Source organism: Leopardus geoffroyi, chromosome A1 (genome assembly GCF_018350155.1).
Source record: "Leopardus geoffroyi isolate Oge1 chromosome A1, O.geoffroyi_Oge1_pat1.0, whole genome shotgun sequence".
NCBI lineage: Eukaryota > Metazoa > Chordata > Mammalia > Carnivora > Felidae > Leopardus > Leopardus geoffroyi.
The window spans coordinates 103879756-103906707 of NC_059326.1; the positions used below are offsets into that span (position 1 = coordinate 103879756).

Here is a 26952-nt window from a genome sequence, read left to right on the forward strand (position 1 = left end):
GAGTTTTTACACATTAAAAAATCCCATGCACGCCAGTCAGAGTGGCCAAAATGAACAAACCAGGAGACTATAGATGCTGGAGAGGATGTGGAGAAATGGGAACCCTCTTGCACTGTTGGTGGGAATGCAAACTGGTGCAGCCACTCTGGAAAACAGTGTGGAGGTTCCTCAAAAAATTAAAAATAGACCTACCCTATGACTCAGCAGTAGCACTGCTAGGAATTTACCCAAGGGATACAGGAGTGCTGATGCATAGGGGCACTTGTACCCCAATGTTTATAGCAGCACTCTCAACAATAGCCAAATTATGGAAAGAGCCTAAATGTCCATCAACTGATAAATGGATAAAGAAATTGTGGTTTATATACACAATGGAGTACTACATGGCAATGAGAAAGAACAAAATATGGCCCTTTGTAGCAACGTGGATGGAACTGGAGAGTGTGATGCTAAGTGAAATAAGTCATACAGAGAAAGACAGATACCATATGTTTTCACTCTTATGTGGATCCTGAGAAACTTAACAGAAACCCATGGGGGAAGGGAAGGAAAAAAAAAAGAGGTTAGAGTAGAAGAGAGCCAAAGCATAAGAGAATCTTAAAAACTGAAAACAAACTGAGGGTAGATGGGGGGTGGGAGGGAGGGGAGGGTGGGTAACAGGTATTGAGGAGGGCACCTTTTGGGATGAGCACTGGGTGTTGTATGGAAACCAATTTGACAATAAATTTCATACATTGAAAAAATAAATTAAAAAAAATCCCACGCAGATAATAATCTCATCTAAAAATTTTTCTGAATACAGGTGCCTGGATGGCTCATTCAGTTGAACGAGTGACTCTTGGTTTCCACCCAGGGTGGTGATCTCATGTTGTGGGGTGAAGCCCCATATCCGCTTCCAAGTTGGCAGTGTAGAGCCTGCTTGGGATTCTCTCCCTCCCTTTCTGCCCTCCTCCACTCACGTGTGCACATGTACTCCCTCTCTCTCTCCCTCTCTCTCTCTCTCTCTCAATTAATTAATTAATTAACATTTGGGACACCTGGGTGGCTCAGTTGGTTAAGCGTCCGACTTCGGCTCAGGTCATGATCTCACAGTTTGTGAGTTCGAGCCCCGCCTCGGGCTCTGTGCTGAAAGCTCAGAGCCTAGAGCCTGCTTTGGATTCTGCCTCCTTCTCTCTCTCTCTGCCCCTCCCCACTTGTGCTTTCTCTGCCTCTCAAAAATAAACACATGTATAAATAAATAAATAAATAAATAAATAAATAAATAAATAAATACACATTAAACATTTCTTTCCAAAAAGTACATTTGTTTGAAATCTGCTGAAGACACTGTGTGTAGCCTTACATGTGTTTGATTATTTTTAAGTGTGCGCTGAACAGAAATGGCTGGGAAGATGAGCAAGACAGATAACATTTATTTTATTAAGCCTGCAAATATCTACTGAGCCACTATATGTACGAGGCACTGTGAAACACACCAGCAGGGAGACGTGGGGTTGAACACAACAAAGAGAGGGAAGCTCTCATGGACTTACCTTCTAGTTGAGAGAAATAGGTGGGAGGGTAGCAAATAAACTAATAAAATAACAAGAGGGACAACTCCTTTGAAAAACAAAGCAGAATCATGTGATAGTTTCTGCAAAACGTGGGATCATTTCTGAAAAGGTGGTCAGGGAAGGCACCCCTGAGGAGACAACATTTGAACCAACAACAAGTGAGGATGAGAAGAGCCATCCAGGCAGAGGGCAAAGCAAGCGAAGCAATCTGGGGTTGAACAAGCCTGGTACGTTGCAGATTGGGAAAGAAACCAACGTAGGGAGGGAAGCATCGGCCAAATGAGGTTGGAGACATGAGCAAGGCCAGAGACTGCAACTTAGATCTTTTTTTTTTTTTTTTTTTTTTTTTTTTTTTTTTTTAGCGAAATGGAAAATCATCAGAAGGTCTTAAGGAGCAAAGTAACATGGTCTAAGTTTTTTCTTTCTTTATTTTATGTAACAGAACACTTAATTACATCAGCTTTCCATCAACACACTAGTCATTTAATGAGGATTATATTGGCCATTACCAGTGGTTGGCAGGAGCTCTTCCACTGAAGGCTCCCATGGTTTCCGATGTATCATTTTTCCTGCCAGACTTTTTTTCAGCCTGAAGAATCACCTCTTCTAGTTGGCCACCCTGAAGTGGGTCTTCTAATTTCTCAACATCTGGTTCCGCTTTAACCATACCCCACTTCTCATTTGTAATCCATTCTATATACTTGCTGTAAGCTGCATTTTTAGGAATTTGCTCAAGAACATCAAGAATCTTTGTGTACGATACACTTAGACTCTTGTGTGGACCCTCACATACAGCCAATCCCACAAGGCTGGTGGTCTTCCTCAGCAAACCGGCCAAGACAGTGCCTGTATTTATGTCTTAGATCATCTTGGCTCCTGATTGCAGACAGAACACAAGTAGAAACAAATGGAACAGTGCGGTAATTGTCCTCATAAGAGATGATGTAGCTTGACCAGAAATACACATGGAAATGGAGAGAAGCAGTCACATTCTAGATGTGTCTTGCAAGAACAGACTGGTTGATACACTGCACATGGTGAATGAAGGTATCAGAGAAATCAACATCTAAATTGCTGTTTGACATGGCAGACATGGAGGCCAATTACTAGGGGTTAACTGGGCAAGAAAATTTTAGAGGAAAGCTCTGAATTTAAAATGCTGGTTTGGTCACACTAAATTTGAGATGTTTATTTAATACAGGAACAGTCAAGAGAAAATTATGAGATTTCATAGTCATCAGTCATCACCACACCATAAGAATAGTATTAAAGCCCTAGGGCTGGATAATATCACCTAGAGAATGTGTAGAGATAGAGTATCGGGGATTGTGCCCACTGACTCTACATTGTTGATGTACTGTTACTCTCTCAGTAAGACTACAGTAGTTATGAAAAAAAATGATGTAGTTAAGATCAATATCAGTAAGGTGAGAATAATAATACTCCACATAGTATTGCAAGAAATAAATACGGAATACATAGAATATCTAACACAGTGCCTGACACAAAGTAGACAACCAAGAAAATATGATTTTTTTTAAAAGATTTTATTTTTAAGGGGTGCCTGGCTGACTCAGTCAGTGAAACATGTGACCCTTGATCTCAGGGTTGTGAATTCGAGCCCCATGTTGGGTGTAGAGATTACTTAAAAAGAAAATCTTAATGGGGCGCCTGGGTAGCTCAGTTGGATAAGTGTCTGACTCTTGATCTCGGCTCAGGTCATGACCTCACAGTTTGAGAGTTCTGAGTCCCACTGCACTGACCTTGTGGAGCCTGCTTAGGATTCTCCCTTTCTCCCTCTCTCTCTCTGCCCCTCCCCTGCTCTCATGTGTGCACTCTCTCTCTCTCTCTATCAAAATCAATAAACTTTAAAAAAGCAAATATTAAAATAATAATAATAATAATAAAGATTTTCTTTTGAAGTGACCTCTACACCCAACATGGGACTCAAACTTATAACCCCGAAACCAAAGTAACACATTCCACCAACTGAGCCAGCCAGGTGCCCCAAAATATTATTTTTTTCCCTGTTTCCTTCCTTGGTAGAAAGTGGAATCAATAACTGGTCACAGCACATTCATAATCACTGTATTTTTTGACCCTGATGAAAACAATTATTTGGATGGTGTTCTGGCACTGTGAATGGTGACATGTACATTATTCAGTAACTTTTGCGTGTGGGGCAGGAAGAGAGGGATGGAATCCAGAGACACTGCACACATTACATCCTATCTTACCACCCCCCATTTTGTGACCCTCTTTATATACTTTTTTGTTAAAATAAAAGCATTGTTGCTAGAAAGAAAGAAAGAAAGAAAGAAAGAAAGAAAGAAAGGGAGGAAGGAAGAGAAAGAAAGAAAGAAAGAAAGAAAGAAAGAAAGAAAGAAAGAAAGAAAGAAAGAAAGAAAATGGAATTAGCCGTAAATTGCAACAGAACGAAAGATCTATTAGCTCAGATGTCTTTATAGCCAAAGGAAATCGTAAGAATCATCTGACTGTACATTTCCAAAATGGCATTCTTCCTTTAGGTTCTTAAGAGGTTTCCAGGATCGCTATGACAGACTTCTTGAATACAGACCTTCAGAAAGGTCTCTAAGGGATGGATGGACCTTGTAGATAGCATTTTCCAACTTTCACATGGGCTAGGGAAATTGTCCACAGACCACAGTTCAGGAAAGCACTGATTGACTCCACACCCACATTTACAGATGAGGAAACTGAGCACGAGGGGGATTAAGTCACCCGGCTTGGAGCTTATTGTTCTAAAAGGCACCATTACGATGACAACACTTGCCCCCACTTTCCCACCAGGCTTCCCCGCTGAGTGGCCTCTTCCTGCTGTTTTCCCAAAAGCTGAGTTTATGAGGGGTCTACAATAGGCTTTCAGGTTGATAAGATGACTCTGGTAGGGCTCGAGTTCCTTCATGTGTCTGAAGGAGAATGCATGCGGTTCAGGAGGTACTGCCTAACTCGAAAGACGATGTTACATATCCATACTATGGAACGGGAGGCAGATTTTTAATTTTTTTCGAAAGTACAAATTAGACACTCCAACTATTACTACATTTATGGCTTTGCTATATTTATGGCTTTGCCTCTAATCACATGTGTGACTTTGGATCCATTCACATCATGTAAAATCTCTGAACTATCATTTATCTGACTGTTAATAATAAGGGCCGTAAAATTAGAGTTAATATTTGCTAAAGCTTTGGCCCATACTCAAGGTTTCTAAATCAGCAGTAACTATCTTTACCAATGATCAAAAGAACGCTGGACTCACTTTCTGAAAAGCCAAACCTTCTGTTTTTCCCTAACTTCTTTCTTTAACTGTAAAGTTGAGCAGGAGAGAGACAGAGCAGAGCTTTGCTGAGGGTCTTTCCCCACCACCGTTTTGCAGAAAAGAAAACCAGATTACATAAATGCGAAACCCTTAGCATGTCTGAGGGTTCATTATGCATGAGGCAGGAGGCAGGACTGGGGGTCACCTTTGACTGGTGCTAGCCCTTCAGTGCAAAACCCTGGAGCACAGCTGATATACGGGATGGAAGAAGGGCTTCTGTGAAAGACCCGAGAAGAGTGAGTCATGGGTAGTGCGGTCTGCTGTGCAGGGGGAGGCTAGCCTGGGGAGTGGGAATGCCGTGGGGGAGGTTGGGGAGCATGCGTGTGGGGACGTCATGGCAGCAGTTTGGAGGTCTACCGGCTACAGCTTTGAGATCTCTAACTGATGCCACCCACCTGACCTTAAAACTATGTTTTCTTGTGTCTAATAATAGCCTTCTGAAGTGCATGGGACTACAATCCCAGGAAGATTCCATTGCATGCCCTAAGTTTCCCATCTTCACTTACTGAAACCAAAGACACTCTCAAACTTACATTCGTTTAGCTCAATCAGCTGACAACAGTTAAAATATAATAGTCCCTGGGAGGACTTACTACTGACTTACACTATTAGTATTACCAACATAAGATGTGAAGTTGTTAGCTATTACCCCTTACCCGTCTCAAAACATATGCTTTATTGTATTTTTATTTTTATTTTTATTTTTATTTTTATTTTAGAGAGAGAGCAAGCAGGGGAGAGGGGCAGAGCGAGAGAGAGAGAGAATCTTAAGCAGGCTTCATGCCAGCGCAGAGCCCGACATAGGGCTCGATCCTGCCACCCTAGGACCGTGACCTGAGCTGAAATTAAGAGTCAGATGCTCAACCAACTGAACCACCCAGGTTGGCCCCTCAAAACACAGGGGTCTTAAAAATCTATTTATTATTTCTTAGGAGGCTACCGGTGGCAGGTAGTTCTACCAATCTAGATCCATCAGATTTTATCTGGGCTCGGTCTGTGGTCAGATGGCAGGTCAACTGGGAGCTGAGGGCTCCATGATAGCTAAATGACTCAGTTCTTCTCCATGTGGCCTCACATGGAGCATGCCCCAAATGCAGACTTGTTGTCATGGTGACCACAGAGAAGCCAGAGAGGGAGCAGAAACATGTAACATTTCTTGAGGTCTAGACTCAGAATTGTCACATCATCACTTCAGCCACACTGTACTGGCCAAAGCAAGTGACAAGGCCAGCCCAAATTAGAGTGAGCAGGGACTACAAAGATATTGGGCAAAGGGTACGGATAAACAGAGGCCATTAATTTAATCGAGATCATCAACACCTTCGGACAAATTTTGATTCAAAGAGTAGAAAAGGGGGGCGCCTGGGTGGCGCAGTCGGTTAAGCGTCCGACTTCAGCCAGGTCACGATCTCGCAGTCCGTGAGTTCGAGCCCCGCGTCGGGCTCTGGGCTGATGGCTCAGAGCCTGGAGCCTGTTTCTGATTCTGTGTCTCCCTCTCTCTCTGCCCCTCCCCCGTTCATGCTCTGTCTCTCTCTGTCCCAAAAATAAATAAACGTTGAAAAAAAAAAATCAAAGAGTAGAAAAGGGAGGATAGAGAATAAAAGTTGTGTACATTCTTAATAATCACATGCCTAGAAATCTTGTTCTATTATCTAGCCTTGAACTCAAGTAAATTGTACTCTTCCTTCTCATGTGTAAATCTTCGTCTTAGTTTTTCCTATACAAGTAAATCACCTCCACACATACATTTTGTTTTGCAATGGTTATAGATTAAAATTTATTAAATATTTAAAAGTAGTTTATCGTTTGAGTTCAGCCAATGTCTTTTTTTTTTCTTTTTTTCTTTTTTTTGAGAGACTGAGAGAGACAGAGGGTACAAGTGAGCAAGGGGCAGAGAGAGAGAGAGAGAGAGAGACAGAATATCCCACATGGGGCAGGAAGAGAGAGGGAGAAGGGGCTCACCCAGGGCTTGTGTTTTACCCGAAGCAGGGCTCACATTCACCCCAAGCAGGGCTCAAGCTTACCCGATGTAGGACTTGAACTCACAAACTGCGAGATCGTGACCTGAGCCGGTCAGATGCTTCATGACTGAGCCACCTAGGTGCCCTCATTCTTTTTTTATTCTTCTAATTAAGGAGCAACTTTAGTGTTTGCATTAGTGATGTGATGGAACAGCTAAAAAGAAAGAAGAATAAAAAAGATCAACGTTTTTTACAACTACTTTGCTGTAAAATAACCTTTTCTAGTATGAAAATTTATCAACAGGAAATATTTATTGAAGCCCCACCATGAGAAAAGAACCATAATGAACACAGCACAAAACACATTTCTTTAAAAGTATATTCTGGAGGGCGCCTGGGTGGCTCAGTTGGCTAAGTGTCTGACTCTTGGTTTCAGCTCAGGTCGTGATCTCGCGGTCGTGAGATAGAGCCCCACATCGGGCTCTGTGCTGACAGTGTAGAGCCTGCTTGGGATTCTCTCTCGCTCTCTCTCTGCCCCTCCCCCACGTGCACTCTTTCTCTCTCAAAATAAATAAGTAAACATTTTTTTAAATAAAAATAAATAAAATAAAAGTATATTCTGATTACAGAAAGCATAGCTGAGGCAGCAGGGATAAAACATTGATAATATCATTTAACAATCAGTATCAAAGTTGTTGTGTTGGGCATGTTCAATGTAAACAATGTACACTCATGGGGAGCCTGGGTGGCTCCATTGGTTAAGCATCTGCCTTTGGCTCAGGTCATGCTCTTACAGTTCGTGGGATTGAGCCTTGTGTCGAGCTCTGCACTGACAGCATACAGACTGCATGGGATTCTGTCTCCCACTCTCTCTGCCTCTCCCCTCTTTGTGCTGTCTCTCTGTCTCTCTCTCTCTCTCTCTCAAAATAAACAAAAACTTAAAAAAAAAAGGCACAGTCATACAAAGAGGAGGAAGTGAGAGGAGGGAGAATTGGGGTGCAATCTCTGAGGTAGCACATTCTCACTATCTTCTGAAGGGAGGAAAGACATAAAGATTGGAATAAGACATAGGTCATCATGAGCAAGGGGTCAGTGTAAGTGACCTCACACCAGCATCAAGATAAGATGAAGCTCTTGAGGTGAGAAGGAATATTATCTTAGGAGTCACACAGAATGTTGCTTTTTCATAGGTGTGTCAGGCAGGGGTAGACTTCAAACTCTGGTTTACCAGAAATCTCCAAATGACACCTGACCTGTCTGAGCTAACCACTCGCTGCGCCCATGGAGGACATGGGGAAGCATCGGTATCTGCATTTGAGTCATTTGCTGACCCACACTTGCACGTCTCAGGCGTGGCTGTGGCCGATCACATCCCCCTGAGCAGAGTCTGAAAGAGAAACCTTCTGAGATAGCACCTTATACAGTGAGGGAAAAGCAGGCCACCTGGCTGAAAGGGCTGTCACTGGCCCGATCAGGAGTAAACTCAAAGTTCCTTCCTGGTACTCCCCAGAGTTTCTTGAAGATCAGCTGACCTCTAAAAGAGAAGATCAGCGGCCTCTAAAAGATGTGGAAAAGGCAGCAGGCCATTCAAGCAAAGACGAACATCCAGCAGATCTTACAAGCCCAGCTCCCGCCCCATAAGAGCATGTTCAAGAGGAGGGAAGTGAAGCCAATGGACCCAGACCCACAACAGTAAGTGACAGGTCTCAGACCTGGAAAAGAAATAGGTGAGAAGAGGGTATTGCCTCTTTGTTATATAAAAGGTCTCTCTTTAGCATCTCAAGGACAGAAAGCCTCCACTTGAGGGAGGTCTTTGGCTGCCCATTGGGAGCATTTTCCTTGTTTATCATCAAGGGCTTGAGAAAAAACAAGAGTGATCCCACATGCTTTAGGAACCTAGGACATATTAACCTACGACACAAGCGTATTTTGCTTCTAGGGTTATTGCGTCGAAGAACTGGCAAGGTTTGAGGGTTTTTGTATTATTCAAACCGAAAAAAGAGACCTCGAGTAGAGAAGGACAATGAGCAATGCTAGGAAAGGCTTGAAAAGTATGGTTGCAGTCCAGGACTCCATTTGTTCAAGAGAATTCAGTATTTTCCAGTGAAAGGAAAATGGGACAGAAAGAAAGAAGGAGGAAGGAAGGAAGGAAGGAAGGAAGGAAGGAAGGAGGGAGGGAGGGAAGAAGGAGAGCACTGAATCCTAACCACTAGACTATCAGGGAGTATCTAAAGGAAAGGAAAAAAAAAAAGGAAGGAAGACAGGCAAGGAGGCAAGCAGAAAGACAGAGAGAAAAATACAACAAAAGAAAATGCAATTGTAACACACTTGCACTTTTGCACTTGCATGTTTGAGTTTTAAGTTCCTTTTAATCTAGAAAGATAGGTTTGGTTTTAGGTGCGATTTCATCGACTTCCTTGTAAGCAGGCACTAAGGGTGAGGTTTTTGGTGTTCTGACTTTTGCTTTGTTCTCTGGTTTACATTTTGTAAAACCTCTGGGGGAGTACCAATTATATGTGGAGGAGTTTAATTTTTTTTAAAAATTCCTCGAGAATTCCAACTCTAATTGCTTTAAAATCCCTCAAAGAATGCTGTCTTAAAAAGAAAGAGAATTTTATGGGAAGGTTGTCAGGCTCAGCCCAGACCTAGGGCAATAATAAAGAGAGAGCCTCCAGAAACACATTTAAAGGAATCACCATGGGTACACACAACACTGGGAAGACAAACATTGTCCATGAGACATGACGGGAACAGAAAACATAACATAAAATGTAAATGGGCTGACGAGACAAGAAACCACGTGCTTTCTTTTACTTCCAGGAGACCATGTGTAATAAGGGAAAGATGCGTGCCTTTTGATTCTGCAAAGTTGCCCTTCAATCCTAGTTTTGTAGCTGTTTAACTGGAAGTGTGCACTAGGATAAGAGACCATGTCTCTGGAGTTTGGTTGTCTTATCTCCTTATCTTCTGGAGATAAGGAATGCTATTCCCCAGCATTATTAAGAGGATTAAATAAGTTTCTATACGTAAAGTACCAGGCATATAGGAATTTAACAAGAATTAAGTTCCCTTGCAGTCTTTATCCTCTGTCCCTGAAAAATGAACAAACACTAGAACGGAGTTTCAGAGATAAATAGCCTATGTCCCCACAGCCCCCATGATGGTCTGGTCCAAACACCAAACCCCACCTTAATTCACAGCATTTTCGTGGGTGTGTCAGGCAGGCATAGACTTCGAACTCTGGTTTACCAGAAATTTCAAAATGACATCTGAACCCGTCTGGCTAACAGCTCCCCAAGTCTATGGAGATTGGGAAAGCATCTGGATCTGTACTCGAATCTTAGCCTGCTTACTCACAAACTAGGAGACACAGACAAGTTCATTAAACGGTCTGAGCCTCCGGCTTCTCTGCAAAACGCGGGCGATAACTCCCGTACAGAGTCACTTCCAGCACTGCACACAGCATGGTAGCAAACCGGCCACCTTCGCCACAACTGCGGTGACCTTTAAAAAACTCTGTCCATTTGTTACCCAATTAGGTCATCTTCTGCATTTTGGGGGTAACTAGGAGAGAATATTTTGTATTTGTTGATTAGCCCTGTGCATTCTTTCCTCCACAAATTGCATGCTTATGACCCGGCTCACATCTTAAAAGGTCCTATGAGCTGAATTCTCAAGACCAGACTATCCTAGACAGCACCTGTTCTGAAGTCGGCCCAGCCTCGCTGCTCTTCACTGTTTTAAAACCCTGCAGGATGAATCTTAAACCGAAGACTGGTAATCACTGGCAATAGCTCGTGCTATTATAAATGCCTGATGATTCTGTAGAGAGAGTCACCATTTTTAGTGTTCTTGGTTATTACCATTGTCACAAACAGGTGAAATAAGTACCTAAACAACACGATGTCAGGACTGTCAATCAGGATAGAGGGAAAGGAGCAAAAATGCTGGCTCTAGACTTACATAGTATACATAAAAAAGATAAAAGCCTGTGTCTCCGGGGCACCTGAGTGGCTCAGTCGGTTATGCACCCGACTTTGGCTCAGGTCAGGATCTCATGGTCCACTGGTTAGAGCCCCGTGTCAGGCTCTGTGCTGACAGCTCAGAGCCTGGAGCCTGCTTCAGATTCTGTGTCTCCTTCTCTCTCTCTCTTTGCCCCCCACCTCCCACCCCCCTGCCACTCATGCTCTGTATCTCTCTCCCTCTCTCTCTCAAAAATTAATAAAACATTTAAAAAACTTTTTAGTAAGATAATTTTTTTTAATAAAAATTTACAACATTTAAAAATTTAAAAACTTGGTACTTCAAAAGACACTGTCAAGAAAGTAGGGGCACCTGGGTGGTTCAGTCAGTTAAGCGTCCGACTTGGTTCAGGTCATGATCTCACGATTTGTGGTTTCAAATCCCACATCAGGCCCTGTGCTGACAGCCTGGAGTCTACTTCGGATTCTGTGTCTCCTCTCTCTCTGTCCCTCCCCTGCTCATGCTCTGTTCTCTCTGTCTCTCAAAAATAAATAAATGTTAAAAAGGAAAGTAATGAGACAACCTATAAAATGGGATAAAATATGTACAAATCACAAATCTGATAAAGGACTTATATCCAGAATATACAAAGGACACAACCCAATAATAAAAAGACAACCCAATTTTTAAATGGGCAAAGGATTTGAATACATTTTTCTCCAAAACAGATATATGAATGGCCAAAAAGCATAGAAGAGATGCTCAACATCATTAGTCATTAGGAAAACGCAAATAAAGAAACATGAGATACCAGTTCACCAAAAAAGAAAAAAAATAGTTAAATGTTGGCAAGCGTGTGGAGCGATCGGAACCTTCATCTATTGCTGGCTAGAAAGCAAAATGGCACAACCGCTTTGGAAAACATGTTGGCATTTCCTCAAAAAGTTAAACACAGCAATTTTACTCCTATGTATTTAGCCAAGGCCACTGAAAATACATGTGCACACAAAACTTGTACGCAAATTTCCATAGGAGCATCATTCATAATGTCCAAAAACCAGAAACAATCCAAATATGTACCAATTGAAACATGGATCCATAAGGTGTGGTATATCCATAAAATGGAATATTACTGGCTCATAAAAGGGAAATTCTGATGCCTACTACAACTTGGAGGAAACTTGAAAACATGTAGGTGAGGGAGGGGTGCCTGGCTGTCCCAACCAGCAGAGCATGCAACTCTTGATCTCAGGACGATGAGTTCAAGCCCCACATTGGGTGTGGAGTGTATTTAAAAACAACAACAACAACAACAACAACAACAAAAAGGTGAAAGAAGCCAGTTACAAAAGATTACATATAGTACCTCCCATTTATAGGAAATATCCAGACTAGCTACTTTCTATCTCTACGTGAAACGTTTCATCCATAGAGACAGAAAACAGTGGTTGCCCAGGGCAGAGAAGCAGGGAGGTAGGAGGATGGAGATTAACTGCCAATGGTTACAAAGTTTCTTTCTGACGAAGAAAACATTCCAAAAGGAGATGAGGTGAAAAGACAGTACCTCTGTAAACATGCTAAAAATCACTAAGCTAAATACTTTAAACAGGCGGACTTGATGTTATATAAACTATACGTTAAGGTGTTTTTTTACTCTTCAAAAATAGTTCCTGTAACTAAGGCCCTATGATTTTACTATAAATGTTGGTAACAATAATTATAACAGCTTATCATACAGCTGTTATATTATAAATTATAATTATAAATTATAAAAGCTTATTATGTTTCAGGCAATATTCAAAGTCTTTACAAGTACTAATTCACTTTCCTGACAAACCTGGTAGGCAAAGACCATTATTATTCCCATTTCACAGATTAGAAAACTAAGCTATTAAGAGGCATCATAAGAATTCAAACATAAAGGGGCACCTGGGTGCCTCAGTCGGTTGAGCAGTGGACTCTTGATTTTGGCTCAGGTCACGATCTCACGGTTCTTAGGATCAAGTCCTGTGTGAGGCTCTGTGCTGACAGCATGCAGCCTACTTGAGATTCTTTCTCTCTCTCTCTCTCTCTCTCTCTCTCTCTCTAATTACACACAAGTACTCTCTCTCAACGTAAATATTTAAAAAAGAAAACAGAATTCAAACACAGAGAGTCTGTGTTTTTAAATAAAATATATACCTGCTCCTGTAATCCAACAGCAAAATATGGGGAGGAAATCCCTGAAATTCAGAGAACTGGGGAAATTTTAAAATATTGTAACAAACAGGGGCACCTGGCTGGCTCAGTCAGAAGAGCATGTGACTCTTGTCTCCGGGTTATGAGGTCAAGCCCTATGGTGGGTATAGAGATTACTTAAAACTAAAAAAAAAAAAAAAAAAAAAAAATCTTTAACATAAAATAAAATATAATAAACGACAGAGCTTAAGAAAGTTAAAGCCTAAGAGCAAAATAATTTTTTTTTAGTTACTTCACACAACAGCAGTGGAAAATGAAAGGCTGAAGATGACATGGCCATGTCCCTCTCTTGTCCTACATGAAAACAATATTAGTGGCTCAGTCGGTTAAGCGTCTGACTTCACCTCAGACCATGATCTCGCGGTTCGTGGGTTCGAGCCCCATGTCGCATCCTCTCTGAGAAGGGCTCATGACTTCAGAGGAGGAATTAACCTCCTCTCCAATTGTGATCACAGAAGCCACAGACCAAAGGGGCTTGAGAGGAAGGAACAAGGGACTTGAGATATGACCTACTTCATTAGTTAGACTGAGCATTCCAGGCTGCTTGGGGGGGCCATTAGCACCAATGTCAATACCCCATGGGCACAAATTGGTAGTACTTGATCTCTCTCTCTCTCTCTCTCTCTCTCTGAGATTAGATTTTCCACAAGCCACATGCAGGCCCACAGCTGATGTCACATTCCAGAGAAGAAAATCATATCTTTGGATTGTATTATAATAAGACCACTCAACCATATCGCTAGTATCTTCTGCATGCTTACTGAGTACAGGCTTCATGCTTAAACTGTATGTTATTGTAACAAGTCCTCTCCAGAGCCTTTTGAGACTGATACTGCTATTGCCATGTTTCCAGATGTTTGGAGAGGTTAAGAACCTTTCTAAAGTAACACAGCAAGGAAACAATGGAGCTACCCTTCCAATGCAAATAACCTACCCTCCAAACACACATTATAAATCACTCTAGAAATGTGGATACATTCACAACATACTGAAACCGGTTTTCCATAGACAGCTATTCCAAGATGAAGTCTGAATTTCAGGGCAACTCCACCAGAATACACACTTTTTTGCCCAAAAGTTACTAACATACACTTAAGAGTATAAAATTAATTATATTAATAATAACCTGAGGGGCACCTGGGTGGCTCAGTCAGTTAAGTGTCTGATTCTTTTTAATTTAATTTAATTTAATTTAATTTAATTTAATTTAATTTAATTTTTTTTTAATTTTAGAGAGAGCATGCGCAAACAGGGGAGAGGGGCAAAGGGAAAGAGAGAAAGAGAGAAGGAATCTCAAGCAGGCTCCACACTCAGCGTGAAGCTCCATGCAAGACTCAATCCCACGATACTGGGATTATTACCTGAGCTGAAATCAAGTCACACACTTAACCGACTGAGCCAACCAGGCGCCCTTTTTTTTTTTTTTTAAGTTCATTTATTTATTTTGAGGGAGAGATAAAGCATGCACACACAGGTGGGGGAGGGACAGAGAGAGAGAGGGAGAGAAAATCCAAAGCAGGGTCCACACTGCCAGCACAGAGCCTAGTGCAGGGCTCGGACACAGGGCTCAAACTCACAAAAGGTGAGATAATGACCTGAGCCAAAATCAAGAATCAGATACTTAAGGGGTGCCTGGCTGGCTTAGTGGGTTAACTGTTAAACTCGTGGTTTCAGCTCATGATATCACGGTTAGTGAGTTCGAGCCCCAGGGAAGCTCTCTGCTGACAGCACGGACCCTGCTTGGAATTCTCTGTCTCCCTCTCTCTCTGCCTCTCTCTCTCTCTCTCTCTCTCTCTCAAAAATGAATAAATACTAAAAAAAAAAAAAAAAAATACTAACCTGAACACAGCATAATCCACCAGATAAATCTTAAAGCACGAATACCTGTAACATTGCTCAATTGTAGAGGAAATTTAGTGTATTTTTAAATGCATATTCACAATCCATGCCTCTGGAAAGTTCAGTTTTGAAGCTGTGATGTTTATCTGGTGTTTTCAGTTTGGTCTTGTGCCCCAGCATCCCATTCCTACACCTCAAGGAGGAAGGGCGGGGTGGGCGGGGGGGCCGAGATATAGGCATGAGTTTCCCACCCCCCACCCATCTGAGCACCAGTAAGCATATTAGGTCCCTATTTGTGGACTTCAGAATGACTAGACATAATAACTAAAGATAGTCATCATTGAACAAGACTTAAATTCTTGGAACTACAGACCTTGTTTCATTGAAGAAAGAAAACTCGGGTTTAAGGAGAGAAAATTAGGGCTAGAGGAGACTTTCAACACCATGTAAGCTGGCAGTGTTAAACTCAAAACCACGTTTTTGAGTACTCAGTGAATCAAAGCAGGCAGAATGAGCCATGGAGAGGGCTGAGGGCAGAGGCAGCCTGCAGAGATCAACCCTGCCACAAGGGGGCACTACTACTTCGTATCAGCCAACTATTACCACACTTGCGGATCCGATTTTCTAGGCAAGGTCAGATAAAAACGTTTTCTGTGAAATGCACAAGAAATTTCTACTTATGAAACATGGCAAAGGCCAAACAGCAGATGTCACCAGGCCAAATCTAGCCTAATATCTTTTCATTCAATAGCAAGGAAAAAAGTGCAGAGATGTTCATTGAACTTACCAAATGGGAGAGGTCAAATTCATTGTCCTCTTTTCTACCTCAGAACGTCTTTTACAGCCTCTACTTATAAAGATATAACATGTGACTGGGGCACCTGGGTCCGACCCTGGCTCAGGTCATGATCTCACCGTTTGCGGGTTCGAGCCCCACATGTGGGGGAGCCTGCTTGGGATTCTCTCTCCCTCTCTCTCTGCCCCTCCCCCACTCGCGTTTTCTCTCTCGAAACAAACCTTTTTTTTTTTTTTTTTTAAGAAAGATATAACGTGTGACTTACTGGAGAGCATCAGAAAAATGAGATATTTGAATCATCGGTGGTCTTGCTTCAGGCTCCCTGCTGTCAGCTTCTGTCTTGTTTGGTTTTCGTAATCTCAGTTTCCATGGGAGGAGATAATAAGGTCTCTGCAATCTTTATTTTACATGTATTCTACCTACTGCCATTTTTTTCCAGTGTGTGTGCTACTGTTATAGCTGTATTTATATAAATATCCTACTCCAGGTGTTTATCTTTGATTGCCTGATCTTTGTTTTAATTTTCACACACAAAAATGAAAGCTACGGCAAAGGCAAGCAGCACCCTAAGCAGGAGCCACGTCTAAACAGCTGAAGGGGTCAAACACGGCAGGTGGGTGCCTGCGGATGTGGATTCCTGCACAGTGGGCAACTGCCATTAATCTTAAAAATAAAGCGTCGGAATTCACGTTTTCCCTCTGTGGTCGTGTGCCTTTGGAACCTCATTCCTGCTTGACCATAAGGTCCAAACATAACGACTAGCAAATTTTGAAACATTTAGCATAGACAGCTCCTAACCAGAAGTGCAGTTCAGGGGGCACGCCACAGCGGGATCCCACACTGACGCGGGTTCACGTTGTCCATGCCACCAGCATCTGGGCATTTAAAACCTGACTGTCCTTGACTAATGAGTGATGTTCAGCATCTTTCCGTGCGACTGTTGGCCGTCTGGATGTCTTCTTTGGAGAAATGTTTGTTCATGTCTTTTGCCCATTTTTTAATTGGATTGTTCAGTGGTGTTTTTTTGTTTGTTTGTTTGTTTTGTTTTGTTTTGTTTTTATGTTGACTTGTGTAAGTTCTTTATAATTGGTGGTTACCTGAGGGGAGGTAGGTGAGAGGATGGGTGAAGTAGGTGGTGTAGATTAAGAATACATTTATAGTGATGAGTACTGAGTAATGTACAGACCTGTTGAATTGCTATACTGTACACATGAAAGTAACACAGCACTGTGTGTAAACTATACCAGGACTAAGAACAAAACAAGTGTGCCTGGGTGAGCATCCGACCTCAGCTCAAGTCAAGATCTCACGGTTCGTTGAGGTTAAGCCCTACGTCAGGCTCACTGCTCTCAGATCAGAGCCTACTTCAGTCCTCTGTCCTCTCTCTGCCTCTCCCCCACCCATGCTTGCTCATGCTCTCTCTCTCGCTCTCTCTCTCAAAAAATAAACATTTTTTAAATTTTTGTTTATTTTTTGAGAGAGACAGAACACGAGCAGGCGAGGGACAGAGAGAGAGGGAGACACAGAGTCTGAAGCAGGCTCCAGGCTCTGAGCTGTCAGCACAGACCCCAACATAGGGCTCGAACTGACAGACCACAAGATTACGACCGGAGCCTAAGTGAGATGCTTAACTGAGTCACCCAGGCGCCCCAAAAAATACACACTAAAAAAAAACAAAAAAAAACTTGAAGGTCCCTAGGGAGAACATACACACTGCCCTTTTCTACCACTTTCTGCTGGCTTCTAGCCCCACCTCACAATTTTACTTGCTTTCCAGGCTCTTGACGGTACTTGAGTATGTGACCCCTGCTCTCCACTTTCAGCAAACCTCATCTTTGACACAATTTCTTCTGATAAGAAAAGAATTCGCATCTTACATAAGAGTTCAGTCAATACTGCTTCAACTACTTCAGAGTTGCTTTCCTAAGACTGATAGCTGCTACCTGAATGAAGTAATTGTATCACCAAGACGCTTGAGGTCATTTTCTGCTTTCAAAGTATCATGTCCATGGCCTTCAAATTCACTTTGCATCTTTGTATTCCTACTACCTACAAGATAAAGCTTGAACTAGCCACTGGCGTTCGGGGTCCTTCATCACTCAGCCTCCACGTAAGTGTTCGAAACTATTACCTTCCTCACCAGTCTCCACTCACACACACACCTGGTCAGAGTCTAATTATTTGCTCATGAACTCCCCTCCCTTCCCCTTCTGCCTTTCCAATCTCTCCTCATCCTTCAGAGTTTAACTCACACTCCACCTGTCCCTGTAGGCTTTTCTAAATCTTCCCAGATTCAAAGATCTTGCCTCCTCTTAAATGTAAATAAATAATCTCTCCTCCTTTTATATGCTTAATAAACATTTGCTGAATGAACGAATGAATTGCAGCAGGGCCGCATTCTTATGGCCACTTAATTATGGCCAAGTTGCTTAACCGTTTTTAAGATAAAGTTTCATCGTCTGTAAAAATGTGGTTTGGGCAAGGATTGACTGAGACGTTATTTTAAAATTACCTAGCAGAGGGGCGCCTGGGTGGCGCAGTCGGTTAAGCATCCGACTTCAGCCAGGTCATGATCTCGCGGTCCGTGGGTTCGAGCCCCGCGTCGGGCTCTGGGCTGATGGCTCAGAGCCTGGAGCCTGTTTCCGATTCTGTGTCTCCCTCTCTCTCTGCCCCTCCCCCGTTCATGCTCTGTCTCTCTCTGTCCCAAAAATAAAAATAAACGTTGAAAAAAAAAAATGCTTAAAAAAAATAAATAAATAAATAAATAAATAAATAAAATTACCTAGCAGAGATGCTACATAGACTCAAAAGATATTAGGTAGTCCACAGATGGGAGAAGTAATAGTCTGATTTACTGCCTTCCTTCCTCCTGTACTGTTAGTTAACTTTTCAGTTATGTACAGTGTCTCTTCCTAGCTTCGTGATTGGAGAAGGACCCATTTTTTAAAAACATTTTTGTATCATGCACTGTGGCTAGCAGGGAATTTTGCTAATAAAACTTTGTTGAGGAGTCAATAGCTTCTCTACTGAAAAATGTATCCAAAGACTGCCTGCTGACACTGGAATTTCCTTCTTTAGAGGAAGTTAAGCAGTGCCCCAGCTAAAATCCAACCATGCCTGGGAGATAGTAACAAAGTCTGTTGCATTAGTTATTGATACATGTGCCGTTTAGACTTTTTTGTTTACAAGGAGCAGAAACTAGCTCGCAGGTTGTTGCTCTTATATGAAGTATGATATTGGTTTATTTATTCCAACACCTTAGTAAAAGTTTATCTAATGTCTTTCCAACATTAGCATAGAGATAAGTGGGAAAGGAGAAATACAGATATCGCACTATCAAAGAGGACAAAGAAAAGCTGGGCGAAGCGCACCATCAGAATCGCAGCCAGAAGGCGCTAGGAACCAGTGTGAGCAGGGAAGCATGGGTGGCTCAGTCAGATGAGTGTTTGACTTGACTCAGGTCATGATCTTGTCTGGCGATCCGGGAGTTCAAGCCCTGCATTGGGCTCCACGCTGAAAGTACAGAGCCTACTTGGGATTCTCATTCTCTCCCTCTCTCTCTGCCCCTTCACCACTTGCACACTCTCTTTCTCTCTCAAAATAATAAGTAAATAAAATTTTTTAAAAAGGGGGGGGGGGCGCCTGGGTGGCTCAGTCGCTTAAGCATTCGACTTTGGCTCAGGTCATGATCTCTCACCGTCCATGAGTTCGAGCCCTGCGTCTGGCTCTGTGCTGACAGCTCAGAGCCTGGAGCCTGCTTCAGATTCTGTGTCCCCCTTCTCTCTCTGCTCCTCTCCCACTCATGCTCTGTCTCAGTCTCTCAAAAATAAACAAATGTTAAAAAAAAAATTAAAAAAAGAAAGAAAGAAAGAACCAGCATGACCAGCTGTAACGGTTTGCCCCACACTGAGCGGACACAGAAAGGCCTTCAGGGCTAAACCCAGAAACTCCTGGACAAACTGGGATAAGTTGGTCACCCTATTAGGAACCACTAAAATCCCAGCAAAACACATACTTCCTTTAATTTCAAAAGTGTACTTAGAGTCAGTGCTGCACACAGAGCAGCACAAACCTGTCCCTGGCTGGTGACCAGCTAGTTAGAGAAAAGGGCTAATGAGGCCAAGGCTAAAGATTTGATCTCCCGGGGAAACTTTGCTCTCTTCCACAGTCTGTGACTCACTCAAACCACCATTCGCCAATGCCAGTACGTGTGGCCACTCTGGACCAAATCCTTCACTGCTGCTAGGAACATGGGTGGTGGGACACAGATGTTTTCCTTGTGTGTGAACACAGGGTGAGTGAATAACGTCACATAAAGAAACTCACCTGCTGAACTTCCTGCTTAAATGGGTTCTAAATAACAATAACACATAGCAGTATGGCAAATTTCCACAGCATTTTCTCCTAGATTTCATTCCCTTTTTTTTTTTTTTTAATGTTTTATTGATTTTTTGAGAGAGGGAATATGAGCGGGGGTGGAGGGGCGGGGAGGGGGAGACAGAGGATCCCAAGCAGGTTCTGTGCTGTCAGCTCAGAGCCCGATGCAGGGCTCGAACTCACAAGATCGCGACCTGGGCTGAAGTTGGACGCTCAACTGACTGAGCCATCCCAGGTACCCGAGTACTGTGAGACAGGCATAGCAGACACCACACTCAGCAGGCTGGGGATAACCGGAGGTTACACAGCCAGAAAGCAACACAGATGGAACTGGAACCCTCACCTCCTACGGATTATCTGTTTGTCTTTCTGGTGGGGGTGCGGGTGGCAGTGAAAGAGGTCACGGCTGCCCGTAACCCAGCAAAATACACAGCCTGAATCCTGAGCTTCTCTTTATACGTGTCCCCTTCCATAAGAATTCCAGAACTCTTGGAGCGTTCAGTCGGTGGGGTGGCTCCGTCGGTTGGGCGTCCGACTTCGGCTCAGATCGTGATCTCGCGGTCTGTGGGTTCGAGCCCACATCGGGCTCTGTGCTGACAGCTCAGAGCCTGGAGCCTGCTTCAGACTCTGCGTCTCCCTCTCTCTCTGCCCCTCCCCTGCTCATGCTCTCTCTGTCAAAAACAAATAAACATTAGAAAAAAAAGGAATTCCGGAACCCTTCAGGTCCCAAGGACCATGGAGCACAGCCCCCGAGCTCTTGCGAGTCTTGCCAAACTTGCCCACAGTGTGGGCTGTGGCGTGCTGGTGGGCTGGTTATCTCCTACATGCGTGAAGGCATAGAGCACGTCCACATTCTCCACCCCAGGGGTCAGGCCCAGGAGATACTGCTGACAGTTTCTGCACCCCACTTTTTTTTTTTTTTTTTTTTTTTTTTTTTCAACGTTTATTTATTTTTGGGACAGAGAGAGACAGAGCATGAATGGGGGAGGGGCAGAGAGAGGGAGACACAGAATCGGAAACAGGCTCCAGGCTCTGAGCCATCAGCCCAGAGCCTGACTCGGGGCTCGAACTCACGGACCGCGAGATCGTGACCTGGCTGAAGTCGGACGCTTAACCGACTGCGCCACCCAGGCGCCCCTGCACCCCACTTTTTATGTGTTCACTTTCCCGGACACTTTGCTGCCTAAACCCACAGAGTTGTGTGGTGTTCATATTAGTAAACCGAAAGCTGAATTTCCCAAACACGTTTATTTTTTCCTTCAGAGCAAATGTGGGCAGGATGAAAACCACTCTGTGTCATACTTCCACGTTACTCATTAACCGACTTCAAAAAAAAAAAAAAAATAGCCTCAGCCAGATTAGGCGTCACGTGAGGAGTTTCCTGCACTGGGGGAACGGAGCAAAGCCAAACGCAGGGATTTTCACATCATCGGAGGTGGGGGATTCAGAAATGAGCCTTTGAGCTTATTTCCTGACCTGCCGATCGGCACGGGCGCAATGGTGAAGAAAAGGCTGTCTTCCAGTGACACGGTGTTCCGGTTTGACATTCCGGGCAGCCCAAGAAAGGCAGGCACCGAGGCCCCACACAGTGCCACAGACTGCCCCAGCTCTGTGCTTCTCAGGTGGGTACATCTCGCGTGTCACCTTGGTGGCCTCAGCCACCTGACAGGTGTTCTGGGGAGAGCTCCTTCCTCATCCTCTGCCAAGGGGAAGGACAAGGCACAAGCCGAGGCATCTGGGCCAGTGGACTGGAAGGGGGTACACAGCAAAGAATGTGACTTGCTGAGCAAATAGAGCTATGACCATGATTAAGGGAAAATAATCGTTAGTGCCTTCTTTAGGACTTTTTTAGTACTAGATGACTAGCCAGCTGTGCCATTCTTTAATTCCTGGTCACTTTCAGGTTCATAGGAACTGAAGCCCAAATAGTTGAGCCCAAAACCTTACTTTGGTGTCAGAATTACTGTGTCAATATCAAAAAAGTAAATGCAGGGGCTTTCTAAATTAATTATCAAAACAGTATTAGCTGTGCTGTGTGGTTCAACTACTTACCGTATAGTGATTTATAGCTGCTTTGGCCTGATTCAGAACATGCTCTTTTTAGCTATAAATATTAATGCCTCTATTAACATCACTCTGATAATTACATTTTTTAAAATGTTTATTTATTTTGAAAGAGCGAGCATGCGTGCGTGCACGCACAGGGGAGGGGCAGGGAGAAAGACAGAGAATCCCAAGTAGGCTCCTAATGTCAAGACACAGCCAGATGCGTGGCTGGAACTCACAAATTGGGAGATCAAACCAAGAGTCGGACGCTTAACAGACCGAGCCACCCAGGCGCCCTTAATAATTACATATTTTTAATGAAAATTTGTGTCGCTAACTCTTTATTCATTTTGGTCTCATAATAATTCTCTAGGAACTTATACTTTATAAGTTCCTAGAGATATAATTTGACATAAGATATCAAATGCAAGTGGAAATCAATTACAAGAAAAAGTTTCTTACCCAACTTTCATGTTACTTCCATTAAACCTGTCAAAGGAAGGCAGAGAAGTGACCTCCAAACAGGAAGTTGACTTTTTACACAGCACCACAGCCAGAACGGTGGTCGTTTGTTTTGTTTTTTAATCATTTTAAATCATTTATACAAAAAAGTGCTCAGGGCACCTGGGTGGCTCAGTCATTAAGCATCTGACTTCAGCTCAGTTCATGATCTCACTGTTCGTGAGTTCAAGTCCCACATCTGGTAAGCCCACTTCTCTCTCTCTCTGTCCCTCACTCACTTGCACCCTCCCTCTCTCTCTCTAAAAAAGAAAAAGTGCTCAAAATTATAGCTTTTAAAAATTAAACAGAAACCAAGAAATCCCACTTCATTTAATGGTGTTTGGGTATCAGAATGTTGGGTTAAGAAACAAGTGAAGACATTTTTTTAAAGAAGTTTTAGGGACAAAGAGCCTGAATTTACACAAAATGTTGCATGATGCACCTATTTTAAGTTAACTTAATTTTTCCATCCATCATTAACATCCATCTATCTGATGTGAATTGTCTGAGCATGAGCACAACTCCTATGACTGAGCATGTAAAATCTTTGTATTAGTTTGTATTACTTCCACATTTGAAATGTTTCTCGAATCATTTTGTCTGCTTCATCCATCTCTTGTGTAGGCTGTAATGCGGACGTTTCTAGGAGTTCAAGGTCTAATCAGGCAAAATGAAATTAAAGTACATAAATAAATTTTTTAAATGCAAAAAATACAGAAAATATAATTTAAATAATATGCATATATTATTTAAATAAGTATAAATAAATAGGATAAAAATAAAAACCTGCATCAACCTAAATTCAAGCCCCTTTCAAAAACAGCCCAGGCCTATTTTACCTGCATATCAGAATATTCAACATTAGGGACGCCTGGGTGACTCAGTCAGTTAAGCATCCAACCTTGGCTCAGGTCATGATCTCATGGTTCATGGGTCTGAGGCGCCCACGGACTCTGCACTGACAGCTCAGAGCCTGGAGCCTGCTTCGGATTCTGTGTCTCCCTCTCTCTCTGCCCCTCCCTGGCTCATGATCTGTCTCTCAAAAACAAATAAATGTTTAAAAAAAAAATTTTTTTAAAGAATAGTCAACATCAAACGTCTATATTAGTAGCTAGAAGCATTTCTTTTTTTAATGTGTATCGGAACCAATCTAAAAACATTACACGTATCTCCAAACAGTTTGGACAATGAAGGACTTTCAGTCTAGGTGAAAAATCTGCTTAATGTATTATATATTAAATCATTCAAAATACTTCATGGAAGCACATTGGTCAATTATTTCAGGTAAAAAACAAAAACAAAAACAAAAACAGGTAAACACTTCCCTTTAACTTCTAACTAAATACTAAGAATTTATGTGGCTGATGTGGGATCCCATTACCCTTTCCATGAACTAGAGCTGAAAGGTATTCTGAGATCAACATACTGCTTCAAGTAGGCACAGATACAATTTATGCAGTTTTCTTATTCAATCATTCAACAAAGATGTAGTGTGTGACTATCATACGCTAGGCTATGTGGAATGCACAGTGGATACAGACATGAGCAAGATAGACCTAGTCTCTGCCCTCATAGAGGTTATTAGTTTAATGTCAAAGAGGATAAAAAATTATGAACGCATGAATGCATCCACACATGCATACATAATTCTTGTTTTAACATATATTATCATAGGAAACAATTACAGGGCTGATATAGAGAATAAAATAGGGAAAACTAACTTAGATGGGGTGGGAAATAAAGGACTCTTCAAGGAAGTGATAATTCAGCTGTCCAAGAGGATGAAAAAAGAGCCAACCATGGAATGACTGAGAAGGAACATGTTGCCCTGAGGTGGGGAGGATCTTATGTCTTGAGGAACCAGGGGACAGTGGCATCCAATGAAATCGGAGGGAGAAGCATTGGATGTAGGGGTTTAGAATTCTATTTTAACTGCAGTGGGAAACCAATGGGAGGTTTAGAACTTGGGAGTATCACGATGTGTTGTTCCCTGTAGAAGGGCATTCTGGCCTGTCTCTGGGTGCTTTCCAGTTTTTTGCTCTGTCAGGAAATACTGCATCCTGCCCTTGCCTTGCCATGTGCTTGTGTAAGAGTGTCTGTAAAGTATGGACCCAGCGGAGGAATTGCTGGGTCACAGATTACAGGCACGACTAACCCTGCTCATGATGTCAACCTGTGTTCCAAGCTGGTGTCATTTACGCTCTCACCCACAGCTATTCCGCTGCCTCCACAACACTGGCATTGCCTGGCTTTTAAGTTTTTTCCAATATGGAAGCTGTGAAATGCCATCTCAATGAGGTTTTCATGTTCATTGCCCTGACCCTTTGGGTCAGGAGGCAGGGGAAGATGGGTTACTGCCTTTTTCTTTCTTTTTTTTTTTTTTTTTTTTTTTAGATATTTTTTAATGTTTATTTATTTATTTTGAGAGAAAGAGGATGTGTGTGCACCCACATGCGCATGAGCAGGAGAGGGGCAGAGAAGGAGAGAGAATCCCAAGCAGGCTCCATGCTCAGTGTGGTACTTGACAACAGGGCTCGCTCTCACAGTGAGGTCATGACCTGAGATCATGACCTGAGTCAAAAGTCAGTTGCTCAAGGGGCGCCTGGGTGGTTCAGTGGGTTGAGCGGCCGACTTCAGCTCAGGTCACGATCTCGCGGTCCGTGAGTTCGAGCCCCGCGTTGGGCTCTGGGCTGATGGCTCGGAGCCTGGAGCCTGCTTCCGATTCTGTGTCTCCCTCTCTCTCTCTGCCCCTCCCCCGTTCATGCTCTGTCTCTCTCTGTCTCAAAAATAAATAAAAAAAACGTTAAAAAAAAAAAAAAAAAGTCAGGGGCGCCTGGGTGGCACAGTCGGTTAAGCGTCTGACTTCAGCCAGGTCACGATCTCGCGGTCCGTGAGTTCGAGCCCCGCGTCAGGCTCTGGGCTGCTGGCTCAGAGCCTGGAGCCTGTTTCCGATTCTGTGTCTCCCTCTCTCTCTGCCCCTCCCCCGTTCATGCTCTGTCTCTCTCTGTCCCAAAAATAAATAAACGTTGAAAAAAAAAATTAAAAAAAAAAAAAAAAAAGTCAGTTGCTCAACCAACTGGGCAACCCAAGCGCCTCTTATTTTTAGATAGTTTTAAAAACACTTCAGATACTAGATTTTTGGTCAATTATACGTGGTGTAAATATTTTATTCCAGCATATGACCTGTCTCTTCACATTCTATACCATATCCACATTCTTGTTTCTAATTTATCAATGCATTATTTTCTTAATGATTTGCACTTTCCATGACTTATGTAAGAAATCCCTCCCTACCCTGGGGCCATTAGAATGTTCTTACATATTTTCTGCTGAAAGTGTGTTTTCTTTCTTCTTTCTGTCATACATTGTTGTCTTAATTACTATGACTTTATAATTAAAAGTTTTGTTGTCTGAGACAAGAATCCTTACATAGTTCAGAAGTGATAGGCTACTCTTGACCCTTTTGCGTTTTCATTTACATTTTAGAATCGGTTTATCAAATGAAGATTTATTTTTAATTGAAATTGCATTAAGTCTATTACTCGATTTGATGAAATTGCTTTAAGTCTACTGCTCATTTTAGGGTGTTAAGTATACTTATTCATGCACGTGGTTTGTCCCTCCATTTATTTAGGACTTCTTTAATATCCTTTGATAAAGTTTTAGAATATTCTACACAAAGACCTTATACATTGTTAGATTTATTCTTAGGCACTTTACCCCTCTGTTGCTATTGGAAATATGTGTATGTGTGTGTGTGTGTGTGTGTGTGTGTGTGTGTATAATTTTTAATGTTTATTTATTTCTGAGAGACAGCACGAGCAGGGGAGAGGCAGAGAGAGAGGGAGACACAGAATCCAAAGAGGCTCCAGGCTCTGAACTGTCAGTAAACAGCTAAACAAGGGGCTCAAACCGTGAGATCATGACCTGAGCCGAAGTCGGTTGCTTAACCCACTGAGCCACCCAGGCACCCCTGGAAATACATTTTTAATTGCACTTTCTTTTGATGATGTTACAAAGAAATGTAACTAAATTTCTGAGTTTATCTTATATTCAACATTCTTGCTAAATCTTATTAATTTTAATAATCAATCTGTAAAATCTAAGACATTTTCTTTATACACAATAACATTATTTGAAATAATAAAAAAATTTGTTTTCACGATTCCATTCTTTACTCTTTCTAAATCTTTATTTTATCACACAAGCAATGAACTCCATGATAATGGTGAGAGTGAGTAGTAATTCCAGACATTCTTGTTTTGTTTCCTATTTTAAATGGAATGCTTTTAACATTTCAGGTTTTATCAGTCCTTTTCTCTCAGGTTAAAAAAG

The 26952-nt window shown here is 42.4% G+C and overlaps 1 protein-coding gene and 1 pseudogene across 2 annotated transcripts in view; one reads left to right on the top strand and one right to left on the bottom strand.

Moving 5' to 3' along the window:
• Nucleotides 1-1279: 1279 nt before the first annotated feature.
• Nucleotides 1280-4479, bottom strand: LOC123578943 (annotated as a pseudogene).
• Nucleotides 4480-8406: 3927 nt separating this feature from the next.
• Nucleotides 8407-26952, top strand: part of GRAMD2B (GRAM domain containing 2B) — a 134318-nt gene continuing 115772 nt past the window's right edge. Inside the window, exon 1 of one of the 2 annotated variants that reach the window (XM_045487228.1) lies at nt 8407-8549. In XM_045487228.1, the coding sequence (XP_045343184.1) occupies nt 8422-8549 (128 nt within the window). In that variant the 5' untranslated portion in view covers nt 8407-8421. Of the gene's footprint in view, nt 8550-21462; nt 21693-26952 lie in introns of those variants that run through there. The other variant, XM_045487229.1, reaches the window with a different exon arrangement.